This window comes from Prinia subflava, chromosome 3, assembly GCF_021018805.1.
Source record: "Prinia subflava isolate CZ2003 ecotype Zambia chromosome 3, Cam_Psub_1.2, whole genome shotgun sequence".
NCBI classification, from domain to species: Eukaryota; Metazoa; Chordata; class Aves; order Passeriformes; family Cisticolidae; genus Prinia; species Prinia subflava.
The window spans coordinates 20,897,633-20,911,907 of record NC_086249.1 but is presented as its reverse complement, the minus strand read 5'-3'; the positions used below and the strand labels follow the sequence as shown (position 1 = coordinate 20,911,907).

The 14,275-nt window shown below is 41.7% G+C and overlaps 1 protein-coding gene across 1 annotated transcript in view; it reads left to right on the top strand.

Annotated features, from left to right (window-relative positions):
* GUCY2F (guanylate cyclase 2F, retinal) overlaps nucleotides 1–14,275 on the top strand; it is a 43,842-nt gene that overhangs the window by 13,996 nt on the left and 15,571 nt on the right. Inside the window, exons 8-15 of the mRNA XM_063394338.1 lie at nucleotides 852–1,028; nucleotides 1,924–2,080; nucleotides 3,417–3,566; nucleotides 5,428–5,576; nucleotides 7,041–7,204; nucleotides 7,507–7,699; nucleotides 7,782–7,956; nucleotides 13,007–13,105. Coding sequence (XP_063250408.1) covers nucleotides 852–1,028; nucleotides 1,924–2,080; nucleotides 3,417–3,566; nucleotides 5,428–5,576; nucleotides 7,041–7,204; nucleotides 7,507–7,699; nucleotides 7,782–7,956; nucleotides 13,007–13,105 — 1,264 coding nt within the window. The remainder of the gene's footprint in view (nucleotides 1–851; nucleotides 1,029–1,923; nucleotides 2,081–3,416; nucleotides 3,567–5,427; nucleotides 5,577–7,040; nucleotides 7,205–7,506; nucleotides 7,700–7,781; nucleotides 7,957–13,006; nucleotides 13,106–14,275) is intronic.

The window sequence follows — 14,275 nt, the reverse complement described above, 5'->3', positions numbered from 1 at the left end:
GGTAGAGTGGACCATGCACGACTGCATCTGTCAAATTTACCATAGATCCATATCTCAGTCAGCAGCTTGTAAAACGCCACCCTAGACCTGCCACTTCCAAGCTGGTGCAGTGTTAAATGTACAACAAATCCTTCAAGTGATCTTGCCTGCAAAGGCAGAGTGGTCTGGGAAACTCATCCCTGCACAGTGTGAGGCACTGGTAGATATTTTCACGTATTATATATTGACAGTGTGACATAGACACTGTTGTGCATTTCTCTGGGATTTGCTTTGTGTTTCCACCTAAAATGCCTCTCAGATGCTTAAGTTTGGTGTTCACTTTTATTGTTACAAATGACAAGAAAACATACTTGTTTTCCAAGTTCAAGGCCATTAGTTGTTGACAGCTATTGCTAACATAGCAGTGGCATTTTTATGCATGTAAAAGCAACAGATTTACCAGGGCATGTCTCCAAAAACACCAGTGATGGATGACTTTGGACTCGCTAGGTATGGTATTGCTTTCCAGTTCAGAGCAATATCCACATGCTGAACTCAATCTACCCCAGCAAAGCCATTCTGGCCTAGAGAAAGATTCAATCCAGTTTGTCTAAACAAAATACAAACTTCTGTTTAGTTTGGTTTTGCTATCTTGCTTTCTTTGTCTTAATGGATAGACAAAGGAAAATAAACCTTGAAAAGAGTGTTGAGAAGTCAAAACTAGGCACCAAAGAAGTTGTTTGCATTCCCATCCTTCTGTGGAGGGCTGTTTGGGAGTACAAGTGTGAAAAGGGCATCTAGTGATGCCCAAGAAGCTACTGAGCAGATGTCTGGCTGACCTGGTCTCACTGTGGTTCACTGTCTTGTTTCAGATGCAAGATCTGCGTCATGAAAATGTGAATCTGTTCCTGGGTTTTTTCTCTGACTGTGGCATCTTTGCCATAGTGACAGAGTACTGCTCTCGAGGCAGCCTGGAGGACTTGCTGAGAAATGAGGATATGAAGCTGGACTGGATGTTCAAGTCCTCTCTTGTGATGGATCTAATTAAAGTAAATCCATTGGTCCTGCTAAGGCATGATCTGAATGGGACTTTTATGATGATGAAGCTATTTCAATCAGAATGTTGGGGTTTTTGTAATAACACAGGGAAAACAAATCTGGATGTAATTGTATGAGTCTTTAAAGGAGACCTCTTATTCTTATTTTGTTGTCATCTGAGAGAAGCACCCTTTGGGGCAATAGAGCTACAACCACACAGCAGGACAAGAGGCTAAAACTACGCATCAGGCTGCAACTGATCACCTAGAACAACAAAATTTTGTGACAAATTCATTCTTTGCAAAGGCCCTTTCTTGTCATAAACCAGAAATGCATCCACCATAGAACCAAACAGTATCCATCCCCTGCCACAGGATGGCTGCAATATGGTCCCTTTGGCACCATTCACACTTCCAGTCATGTCCCATGTTCTCATGTCTTAATGGTGAAATACTAATCTGGGATAAGTGGATTCCAGAATCATTCTTGCAGTCTGTGATTCACTTTCTGAACCTCCTTGAGGGAGATGGATAGGGGCATCCAGCTCTTCATGACTTCCTTTGACCTAACTAATTTGGTAACAGTTGTGTCCACTTTCTTTTCCTTGCCTAAAAGCAGAACTTCTTGGTGCAGTGAGATGTAGGGCTACAGAGGGAGGCATCTGACTCTTCCTAAAGTTGTCAGACCTTTCCAGTATTACTTTAGGGTCCAGACAAACCTATTCTGTGTTCCTAATTAATTTCTAAACTTCTCCCATAGTTTATTGTTTTGATCATTACTGCATTTGACATAGAGTCAATGCTGCTTTTGATGCCATCTGAGGTGACAAATAGGCTTGACATCTCTGAGTGCTGATGGATAAGATAATTCTTAAGGTTCAGCATGGATTTTGTTCTGTGTTCATAGGGAATCAGATATCTGCATCACCGAGATTTTGCCCATGGACGTCTCAAGTCTCGTAACTGTGTTGTGGATGGCCGGTTTGTCCTGAAGATCACTGACTATGGTTATAACGAGATCTTAGAGGCACAGAAATGCCCCTATATTCAGCCATCCCCAGAAGGTAGGTGTGATGAGGGATTTTTTTTTTTTTATATATTTATCCATTGATTTAACAGATGTTTGTCCTAATACAATTTCAGGCCAGTGACCACACAAGGATTTTCCATGCTCAATCTCACTACATCTAGTTTCTTCCATATCATGCATTGTTATAAGAAAGGTTTTTTCAGGCTTCTTGAAAACAAAGCAAGTAGCAGAGTGACATGGTAAAGAAAACATATTTTATTGTAAGCAGTGACAGAACTTCAGCATGTTGCTCTTGGAGAAGGACTGAATTGTCCCTGAAATCTTATCAGTACTGAATTTCTGTGACCAGTGGAATGGCTTCACATCCTTAGATCCAACCCTACAGAGTTTGATGTTAGCCCAAATGCAAAAACACTTTTTTTAACAAGCCATGTAAACCACAATATTATGTAGGTCTCTTTGAAATAGGTTCTCTACATGCCAATCACCAAAGGCTGCTATGTGAGATTCTCACCACTTAAGAATAGCCCTCATGGGACCAGGTTTGGAGACTTTGACAGGATTCCTTTCACTTGGCCATTGCTTTGGGGTTCCTCTGGTGTCCCAATTCATTCTAGAAACCTGTTTTCAAGTAGTATGTAGGGTTTTGATCCCTCCATCATGGGATTTGATGTCTACACCTTTCCAGTGTCTCAGATAGGGCAGTTGTCAGACAGAAGACTTTCTTCTCTTCCCTTACAGAAGATAAATACATTTGCAGTGGCAGAAATGTTCTGTATCCCCTTAACTCAGAATGCACAGTTACCAGGGTAACAATATCTCAGTTTGAAGATTCATTTCTTGATGAGGCTGGATATGTTTTCAACCGTGTCATTTGTCACTTGAACTATTGGATTATAAAGTCTACATGTCAGATTGTCACAAACTGCTTTTACAGGAACTATTTTCTTCTAAAAAGAACTACAGAAAATATGTTGTTAATTGTTGCTTTGTAAAAGAGCAACAACTGTAACAAGAAATTCAAGATTAGGTGCCAACATTTTGTCTCAAGAACATTAAATTTAAAAAAAGGTGTTAAAACTTCTGGCAGTGGAGAGATGGCTTCCTGTGTTGAAGTTCATGGCTGGTGTTATGCAATACAAATTGTTGGTATGGCTTTTTTTTGTAATAGAGTAAAACTTGGAAAAATCTTTTTATTTTTTGTCAGCACATTTAGTATTTCTAACACACCACAAGAAGTAAGACTTGATTCAGTAAATAAAGTATTTTCCAATCTTTCCTTAAATTACTGAAATAAGGTATTCATTTAAGCACTTACTTTGTAATAGTCTCTTCATGTGTAAGAAATGTGATGCTCTGTAATTTTTTAGAATTGCTCTGGACAGCTCCTGAGTTACTGAGGGACCCAGATATGTGCAGAAAAGGCACGGTCAAAGGGGATGTTTACAGCTTTGCAATCATCCTACAAGAAGTGGTTGCTCGCGGTCCACCTTACTGCACATCAGAACTCTCAGCTGAAGGTAGGCAATTACTGCATTATATTTTTAAGGCTTTGTGCAGAGGTCTCATAAAAGGTCTAGCCAAGTCCCCTTATTAATAAGGCAATAATGTATTAGTCTCACAGCCTTCCTCAGTGGCAGAAGTTTGTTTTCAATAAAGCATTCATAATAAACATCAAAATGTGTAGTTCTCATCACAACCTTGGTACATGTCTCATCACTGCTTTCACTGGGATCAGGGTTCTGGGTGCTCCCCAGGATGCTTCAGGTCTCTGCAGCACCTCCAGATCCCTGTCCAAACTCCGACTTTTCATCACAGTATGGGGTGAAATCTGATGGTAGAATTTCCCACAGTTTAGAAACTCCTTTGCTTTCCACTCATCATCCCTTTTTTGTGCATTGTGGCAGCTGAAGTTTTTGACCTGGACCCCTTGCCAGCATCCTATTTTTTTCCATCTACCCATCTATTTTTTCCTTAATCCTTCCTTTCCTTTTCACAGAGGCTTTCTCTCCAACAGAGGTCAAAGTGATGCATCATTTTGCTTATGTATATTTGAAACAGCAAACAGGTGAACTCCTTGTGAGCTGCTTTTGGTGAAACCATGTTGTGCATCCATCGGTAGAACAAACTCACTGAGGTCAGGGTCATGTCACAAGCACTTCAACAGGGAGGCACTGACAACAATCTAAAACCAGCTGATTACCGTGACAGCCCATTCTCAACACATTTTAAGCTCGACAATCATCAGGAGGGGTATGACAATTCAGTATCTGCCAGTTCAGCTGGAAAAATGGGGCCATGACCATTTTGTGCCTGAAACTGCTGTCTCAATGCAATGACAATGATGATTATGATGTATCCCACTCTGTAAATCAGAGCTGGACCTATGATGTAGACTATGATGCAATTAGCAGGTTTCCCCAACCTCGTCCCCCTGCAGAACCTCCAGCAAATGCTGAACACAGTTCAGTCCTGTTTTTGAACCTGATAAAGTGATGAATTTTTACTCATTGTGGCTCAATCCTAAGGAGCTTTCACTTGCGTGAACTTTAAAACAATCTGGGGAAGGCATTTCCCCTTGGCTGCCCTAGAAATATTGGGGCCAGATGTTTTCATTAGTTCATTTGGCAGAGTCGGGGGGGATGAGCCAAAAATCTTCAAAATAAGCTTTCAATGCTGAAAAGCTTTGGGTACTCACAGCAATAGCAGGACTCCTGGCAGAGAAAGCTGACTGCTCTGCACTGAGCAAAATAAGATTTCAAATACAATAACTTTGGTGGGTGTCAAAGGACTGACTTCTCAGGGCTTGAAAATCCAAGGCCAGCTCCTTACAAGCTTCATTTCTAGAAAGAGAGCTCTAGACAGGGAGTCATTTCCCAGACATTGTTTTGAACTCAACATCTCTTCCTTAACATACTTTCCACAGTCGCCACTCCCAGCAACCTCCCACGTTCTGGTTCTCAGTGAACGCTGAAGCATCAGAGGCTGGTATCCTTCCTGTCTGGGCTCAGCCATAACCCTCTGCTGTCTTAGAAGACTGCAAGTCCTAGTGGAGAGAGTCAAAGGCAATTTCATTAAGTACAAGCCTGCAGGCTCACACATCCATCTGTCTCACATCCTTCCCCCATCTAGCCACTTTATTACTCATAACCTGGTTCTCCAGGGACAAGAAGACAGATGAATCTTCTTTAAATCCTTCAAGGGACTCCTGACAGAGAAAAGCAGAAACCTCCAGCTTAATTTGGCACAGATACTGGATGCTGAGGACTAAGAGTGACAGCTGAAGAAGCAAGCCAGGGACACATGAAAAGGTCCATGTTCTTTGCCCCTATCAAGGCCCTCCATTTTATGATGTGCTTCCCATTCCTCTCTTTGCCACAGAAATTATAAAGAAAGTAAAGAAGCCCCCTCCCCTGTGCCGCCCAAACATAGCTCCTGAGGCAGCCCCCTTTGCATGCATCCAGGTAATGAAGCACTGCTGGGCTGAAGCCCCTGAACGACGCCCAACCTTTGAGGAGGTATTTCATAAGGTCAGTAAATAAAGAAGCTGGTGTGTTTGTTCTTGGCAGCGAATAGTTTTGTTGTTTGAGGTTGGTTTTTTTGTTTGTTTGTTTGGTTGGTTTTTTTGTTTTTTGGGGTTGTTTTGTTTTGTTTTTTGGTTGGTTTTTTTTGGGGGGGGGTTGTTTGTTTGTTTGTTTGTTTTTTCTTTAACTTAGTTATTAAAGAATGAAGAAGTTGCAGAGCCCTAGACTTGTTCTGACTTAGGGGTGATGGAGTAGCCTGGACATGGGTTTGATGTCTTCACATTTGCACAAATGGCCTCATGGAGATGAAAGATTTGTAAATTTTGCACCTTCAGATTTTATTTTTTTAATCTTCTAAAGTGTTTAATTGGTGACTATAAGGAAAATTTGCCAAAGACTGTTAAAGACAGAGATACAACATTTGGCATAGGAGTTCTCTCAATTCCAGATTGGTGGAAGCTTGGAAAATATCTCCAGGAAATATGACTGTACCTGAGGCCTGTTTCAACAGGCTTCCCAGATATCTGTTACTGGCCAGTCTCATGGACAGGTATTGGCAAAATAACTCCTCTTTCTGACCAAGCAATGTAGTTCCTGTGTCCTTATAAGGTCACAGAATCATAGACTCATTAAGGTAGGAAAAGACTTTAAGATCATCAGTCATCAACCCTGTACCACTGCCATGTGCACTGTTAAACCATGTCCTCAAGTGCCACATCCACATGTTTCTTGAGCACTTCCAGGGATGGTGACTCCACCATTATCCCGATCAGTCTGTTCCAAACAGGCTTTACAAACCCTTTCTGTGAAAAAAAGTCTCAATATTCAATCTAAACCTTCCCTCACACAACTTCAGGGCATTTCCTCAAACCAGGTAAACAAATATCCATAATTTTTACCTTTTGGTCCTATGAAGCTGTGAATAATTTTTGAACCTGGTGACTCTGCTGTTCAGTCTAAGTAGCCTCTAAAGACACAGATTATCTGGGAGTTCCAGTGGCTTGACTTCAGGTCAGGAGGAGAAAGCACAGCTCAATAAAGAACTGGGAATGGAGGTGGCAGTACACATGCATGTCATGCAAAGATGGATTTAAGTCCAGTAAACCATAAAATGGTTGTAAGTGTTGCTAACACCCTGAACTTTGTGCCTCTGAATGCAAAATTTTGCAAGTTACCCTAAAGATTGTTCATGGGATATATGAGGTTGCAAACCTGCAGCCTGACAAGACTCTTTAACAATGTACGTGTTGACAATTACTGTAAGGTTGTGTTTCATCTAACTCTCACTGGTTGATGCAAATTCACCTTCTAATTCACCTTTTCCTTTATCTTTGAACTCCTGCCACTGAAAAAGCCAGCCTTTAACACTGACACTTCAGAAGAAATGCTTGCTTTTTGCTCCTTTCCAAACTCAGAGAGCTACAGTGGTCTAAAGAGACAGACAAATAACTCTCCGGTTTGATTTTCCAGTTCAAAATCATCAACAAAGGGAAAAAGACCAATATAATTGACTCAATGCTCAGGATGCTTGAGCAGTACTCAAGCAACCTGGAAGATTTAATCAGCGAGCGAACTGAAGAGCTAGAGGTTGAAAAACAGAAGACGGAAAAACTGCTGTCACAAATGCTTCCACCGTAAGTACTGGTACTTTAGGTGGTAGAAAATACCCAGGAAACCAAACCAAAACCCCCCCAAAACAAACCCATAGATAGTCTGGCAAAAACTCTTCCCCAGAAGCAAGACCATTGTAGACCTGACCATCAGTTTTGACAAGCACCTTCAAATCAAAGGAAGAAACTCCAGTCAATGCTGGTTACAGCCATATAGAACTTTCTATTTAGTGGAAGATCTGAACACAGAAAAACAAATCTGTGCTCTTCAGCATGCACTACAAAAGGATTTGTTCCCTGCCATCTTTTTTGTGTTGCTATTTCAGATCAGTGGCAGAAGCCCTCAAGACTGGTGGCACTGTGGAACCAGAGTATTTTGACCAGGTGACCATCTACTTCAATGACATTGTGGGCTTCACATCCATTTCAGCCCTCAGTGAACCCATCGAAGTGGTTGACCTTCTGAATGACCTTTACTCTCTGTTTGATGCTGTTCTTGGAAACCATGATGTTTACAAGGTCAGAAGTAATTTTATTCTGTGTTTCCTTTCCATCTTTTTCAATTGTTATATTTATTTCTTAACATAATGGTATTTGCTAGGTGGAGACAATTGGTGATGCCTACATGGTTGCTTCAGGGCTCCCAAAACGGAATGGAAACAAGCACGCAGCTGAAATAGCCAACATGTCCTTGGACATCCTCAGCTCCGTGGGAACATTCAAAATGAGGCACATGCCAGACATTCCCCTCAGGATACGAATTGGGCTGCACACAGGTAGGCAGCAGCACCCGCCAGCACCTGAACATCGGAGACCTCCTTCTCAACTGCATTTCCAACTCTGAATGCACTTTCATGCCTGCCCTCCAAAAAACACCCTTACAAGACACTAAAATCTTCCACATCAACAAGAGAGTTAAAATGGGAAAAAAAACCCAAAAAAAACCCAACAACCACCAGAGAGGGTTTGTGGAGGAAAGTGGCTTAGTAGCATTTAAGGAGAGATTTTGTATTTTGTCCCAGCCAGAAACTACACCTGGCATGTTAGTCACAAGGGTTTCATTTATGGATAGCTCTTTAATGTGCCATAGGACCTTCAGAGGTGGGATATTGAGACACCCAGTGATGTCTTTGCAACTCTGTTCTGAAATGAAAAAGCACAGAAACACTGACACATAAAGTGAAAGAATAAAAAGGTTGGAGAGATTTATTACAGGTAGGATATACTGGAAGAAAAATGTGATACAGCTCTTGAGAAAAATCTATGTTATAAAGAAGTTATTATCTCTGATGTAGAAGTCATAATGTATTCAGTCAACAGAAAAGTTGCTTGTTTAAAATTAAAGGAGGGAGTTCCTTTTATATATATATATGTACAAAATGTAATTAAACTCCAAAGTGAAACAAAAAAAAATCCCAAAACAGTGTAACTACACTTATATAGTGACAGTATTTTAAATGTAGGAAAATACATCTACTATTATCATGAATCAGTATTTGTATAACATATATGAACCTTCATAATTTTATACATTTTTTAGTCAACCATTAATACATTTTTCCCAGCTGTTTGTCACCAGATTTCCTGCCTCTTCCTCTGAAGTACCAGGTGTTGCCCACAGTGGGAAGCCAAACAATGACTAAGAATGCCCAGGAGTCTGACCTAATATTATATGGGGTTTTTATCCTTCTGCTTATCTGATAATATCCACACTTTTGCAACTTCAGCACACAAGCATTTTGCAGATGTCAATATCCTGATCCCTGAGCTTGGGTGACAGAAGCAGAGTAAAGGAAGTGTCTCAGTAAGAATACCCCAAGAACAGAGCTGTGACTTTAGCAGAGTTAAAATCAATATTATGAATCCTAGACCTCATAAGATCCTCTTTTGGAATTATCTCTAAAACACATCTCCCTACTGTTTTCTTTGAAGTTTGTGATTCTTAGTTGACCTTTCACAGAAGTGTAAAGCATTAGGGAATGATTGCAGGAGCACTGTGTGTTTTACACTCTGTCAGAAATTTGATGAGATTATGGCTGCAGATTGTCTTCCCCAGAGTAGGAGTCTCTGGAGCACCAGCAGCATATTTTCAACATGGAAAGAGAGTAATTTGCTGTGCAACATCTGCTGCTGCCTGTTGACAGCAGTTCTGCGATGTATCTCCCATGCAGTTGGCCAAAAAATACATTCCTAGGTGATGTCTGCAGGGGGTAGTAATATTTTTTGTTTGTTTTTATGAACTCTGGATATCTGGAAAGCAGAATTGCTATGAACTGTTGTATTGGGTGTGAGAGGAAGATGGGGGGAGGACTCTGCAGCTCTTGTTTTGCACAGATCTGGCAGCGTGATACTGTCACGGGAGCAGCCACAAACACATGTTCCAAAGCAAACCAGCTCTCTGAGCCACGGAGCTGACAGCAGAGTTTGATTAACCCTAGACCCACTTTCTCCTGAGGAAAGATGCATGAAGAGGGAATGATTAGCATCATGAAAGCCTTGGGGAAGCTCTTGAGGGAGAGGAGAACCTGGCTGACACTTTCACTGGACTGGAAAGAATGGAGAAAGGGTGTGACCCCCAGTCATGTACTTCAGCTGCTCTCTGGAAACTGGTGTCAAGAAGAGCTCATGATACCCTCTCAGAAAAAGCAGTAAATGCATTTTGGGCATAGGCTGCCCATGTCTTTTCAACCCTGAGGGAAAGCTGCACCTCTGGGGACTTCTCATGGCTCATGCCCATGGTTTGCTTGTGGCAATGCATGGGTAAGGCAAAGAGGACAGGACGACCAGTGTTTGGTCTGCATTTTCTCCCCTGCTTTAAACACATCCTGGAATCTTGGCTGTCCTCTCTTGACTTCACTGCAGCTCCAGCTTAACTCAGCTGACTCAGCTGTTTCCCTGCTATCCATGCCGGGGCTGGAGCAGGACAGTCAGCGAGAGCAGTGGTGAGAAGATAATCTTTTCCAGGGAGGCTGAAGATGATTTGTGTATCAGTCCGGCTCTCTGGCAGTCAGCCCTGCACTTTGATCTTGACTCTTAAGCTCTGCAGCACTGCTGATGGTCCCTGCAGAGTCTTAGCCAGAGCCTCTCATTAACTGACCCTTGCAAGCCCTGGCAAAGAGACACTTCAAAGCAAACCTATGAACCTGTGTAATTAAACAACTAGGCCATAATGTCCTCATCACAGGGTGTCTGGTTTCCTCTGAAACTTGTAACTGTGGGAGATTTACCACTGGAAGTTTTTCTTAGCCTTCTGTTGAAGCTGTTTGGAAAAGGAGGAACATACACAGGAGGTAAAGGCAGTGAGCAAATTAAGCCTTAGATGCTTTCAACACAGAGAATGTGTAATATTGGGAATGCGTATATCGTAGGGTTGGTTTCGAGCTGAGAACTTTCTGCAATGGGAGAGGCTTAAAAGCAGTATTCTCACCCTAAAAATCTTGTCTCTCCTATGTTGTGAGCTTTGCAGAAACAGCTGCGTGACTGAGTAGGGAAGCTGAATTCAGGTACTCACATGGATGTGTTTCCAGGACTTATAGAGAGCCTGCACTCATTTTGAGCTCGTGTAAATGAACCCTTTAAAGCTGTTCATGTGCAGGAGTGGAGAAGCTCTTACAGCTCAGTTGACCACATTGACTTGGTCTCCACTGATTGCAGTAGAAGCTCATCTGCCTTTATTTATGCTTCTTAAAATGGAATCACAGAATCATAGCATACTCTGAGTTGCAAGGGACTCACATGGATCATGGAGTCCAACTCTCAGTTCCCATACACGGATCAACCCCATAACCCTGGTGTTATTAGCACCATGCTCTAACCAATGGAGCTCAAATTGATTGGTTTGTTTTTGGTTTTTTCAATATTCAAAATTTGTTTTTTCTACGGGAAACAACTTTTTGTGTCCTTGCAAGGCCTCTTACAGAAGGAGCTTTGGTCCTTAGTGAGATTTCGGACTGCTGCTGTCATATTATCACCACAAAAAGAAGAGAGGCAGTGTTTTGTGAGATAGTATCTTCTCAGGGAAGCCTCTTACTGAAGCATGAATAACAAGTCTCCCACAAGACCTTTTTTTTGTGTATATGTCACATTAGCATGCACACAATAAAGACCAGTTAGGGAACCATAAGGTCCTTGGCCAAGACTATTGACCGTGCCTTTACAGTTGTGTATAGATGTGCCTATAGATGAAAACCTGAATTAAACTTCCTCTAGTGGATCTAGTTCCTCTTCTGAAAAGCTTGAAACAAATTAGAGTGTACTGATAAGAATGGGAATTAACTTGTAAGAGATTCTGAGGTACAGCGTTTTGTCTGAGGTACACTGACAGCTGAAAAGAAACCCCCTTAAAACAAAGGTTTTCATGATCTCCAGCAGTCTGTGCCTGCTGGAGTTTAATCCAGTTTGATCCATGCTGCTGAAGTCCTTGTAATATTTTCTGTATGAACCATTCTTCCTCTCTCTTTTTAAAAAACCTTGTATCAAGCAATGCTTCATCAGACAGGAGTTAATATCTGTCTTACCTCTGAGTTTGCATCCTCATGGAGTATTTTAAAATCCAGCAAATTTGGGCAGCAACAACTTTTCAGAGGTCCCAGAAAGTGGGGTTCTTGTGAAGTTCCCCATAGCTTTCAGCTATGGAGTTTCATTTCCTTAAGATAGATCTGAAAAATGTACTAAAGATCATATTTTAAAGAAAGGCTAAAATCAGCATAAAATTGTATCAGTAGTAAATTAAGTAACCGATCACTTCTAAATTAGGCTACAACTGCTACTATGTATATTATTACTGTTTTAAAACCAACGTTTTAACCTATAACTTTTTTATAGTATGAAAACCTAATCTAGGGCATCATTTCAGGTAGTGTTGATGATGTATAATGTTCACATCTCTTGTAATCCTGCATGGAAAAAGATTTCCTAGATATCAGTTATACTAAATCTTAACTCAGAAGGATCATGACGTTGAAAAGGCAGGCAAAGCCTGAAAAGGCATATCTCATAAATCCATCTGATGGAAAACACAAAGAGTCCTGCCTTTTGTCTGCAGGAAGCCCTATATCTTTTCACATTGCTTTTTATTTTTATTTTTGCACTTATTTTGCAGGCCCTAATATTTTTCTATTGCGGCCAGTGGAATTTGGCATTTCCTTTTTCACAATGCTGTCTAAACATTACCTAAGCCAAATACCCCAGATGAAAATTGTCTGTGCTATTTGGCTTTCACACATTTTATCTCCCAGTCTGTGCATCTTCAAGTGGATCCTGCACACATACCTCTCCCTGACAACTTGGCAACAAGTTTTGGAAGCTGCTTAGGAAGTGAATGGATCTTGTACAAAGAAGGAGAAAGAGGAAAAAAACCATGTCTCAGCTAGACAGGCCACTAATAGTGTCTTCTTTTTCCAAGGAGGGGACACAGGGTGGTCCAGAGTGCTTGCCAGCACCTCTGGACTCCCAAGGCTGATTTTTAATTCTGTTTCTGTGGGTTACAGGGCATGTCACAGGACCTGAGCTTTAGTTTTCTCACATGGAAGAAGACCTTTTTAAACTGAGATTATGATAGTTCTTGAGTCTCCATGACCTCTGAAGAAATGTCCCCCAGATTATGGTGAACCGAAGGCCTACCACACACAACCTTTTCTCAGAAACACCGGCATGAAATCCAGAGCAATGCTTAACTTTTAACAGCTTTGTAGCAAGCACCAAGGCCAATGAGATCTTCAGGAAACCCTCTGCAATGTTCCCAATAGGTTTTTTGAGTACCAGAGGAGAAGATGAGGTTTGTTTGTCAGTGAGCCATCCCGGTAACGCAGCTGCCGTGTCTTTCAGGGCCCTGCGTGGCAGGCGTGGTGGGGCTGACCATGCCCCGGTACTGCCTCTTTGGAGACACGGTGAACACGGCCTCACGAATGGAGTCCACGGGCCTGCGTGAGTATTTGGGACAGTCAAGGAAAGGGGAAAGTCAATGACAGAGCTCAAAGCAGCCTGAAAGAGAGAGAACCAGTCTTGCCATTGTAGGTCAGCCTTTAGGACCCTGCCTTCCAGCTGCAGTCCTCTGACTCCAATCCCATCAACCAAGATCAACATGAATCTTGACCTACTTTCCTCCAGTGTGGTTTGGACCTTGCTGCTGTTCAGTGCTAAGAACCCTTAATTCAGAGCTGTTCTTGCTCAGTAAAATGCATTTTCCTTTCATGAGCAGTACAAAGCAAGGGTTGAAGCACATGTGGGCACTGCTTCCATCATACCCATAGAAAGTCCCACTGAGACTGGAGACAGCAGGAGCACTGCAGGTACAAGAACATTGTTACACATTAACAGAAATGCATAGAGATAAATTGGAAAATTAGCTCATCGTTGCGTGATCCTCCTCTACATACTCAAACTGATGTTTTTCTTTCTTACTATTACAAAAAAAAAATCAGCTCATACTCCATCCTTCAAAGGGGAAGGCAATGTGATTGACAAAATTGAAATAAAAGCTCAAAAAAATTTCCCTATTTTGGGGGGAAATGTTTTAGAACTATTTCCTGGCTTTTTCCCACAAGTAGAACAATAATAAATTTCAGTGAGTTCCAGCAGTGGCTGTAAAACAATCTGGGGAAGATGAGAATTCAATAAAGTTCTCCACCTTTGCCCTTTTTGTTCATAGACTAAATGGCAGCTCTGGGTGGAATAAATTCCTAAAAGTCCAGACATATCTACATGCATAGCCACATTTTCTTTATGTTCCCTTGCAAACTTCATCTCTCTGCTCTTCATCCCAGCTTTCAAATTATGTTGGGTGTCTGGAGCAGGACAGTTGGCTATTTTTCATTTCTTTCTCATCCCCTTGTTATACTGTGGCAATAGATAAAAAAGCAATCTAGCTGACAGTGTTACTGGAAAACAACTTACCATCTTTATGAAGAGATGGACTTCTACACTGAGTGTGTTTGGTATCCTTCTCCAGGAAGCCCCCAGAGTAGATCTCCTTTCCCCCTGTGCTCTTTACAGCCCTCCCTGGAAGGGTCCATCAGTCAGCATTAAACTCTACACAAAGGAGCACTGCACAGCTACACCAGCCACACACTTGAATTGGAGCACTCCTGCCTTGGA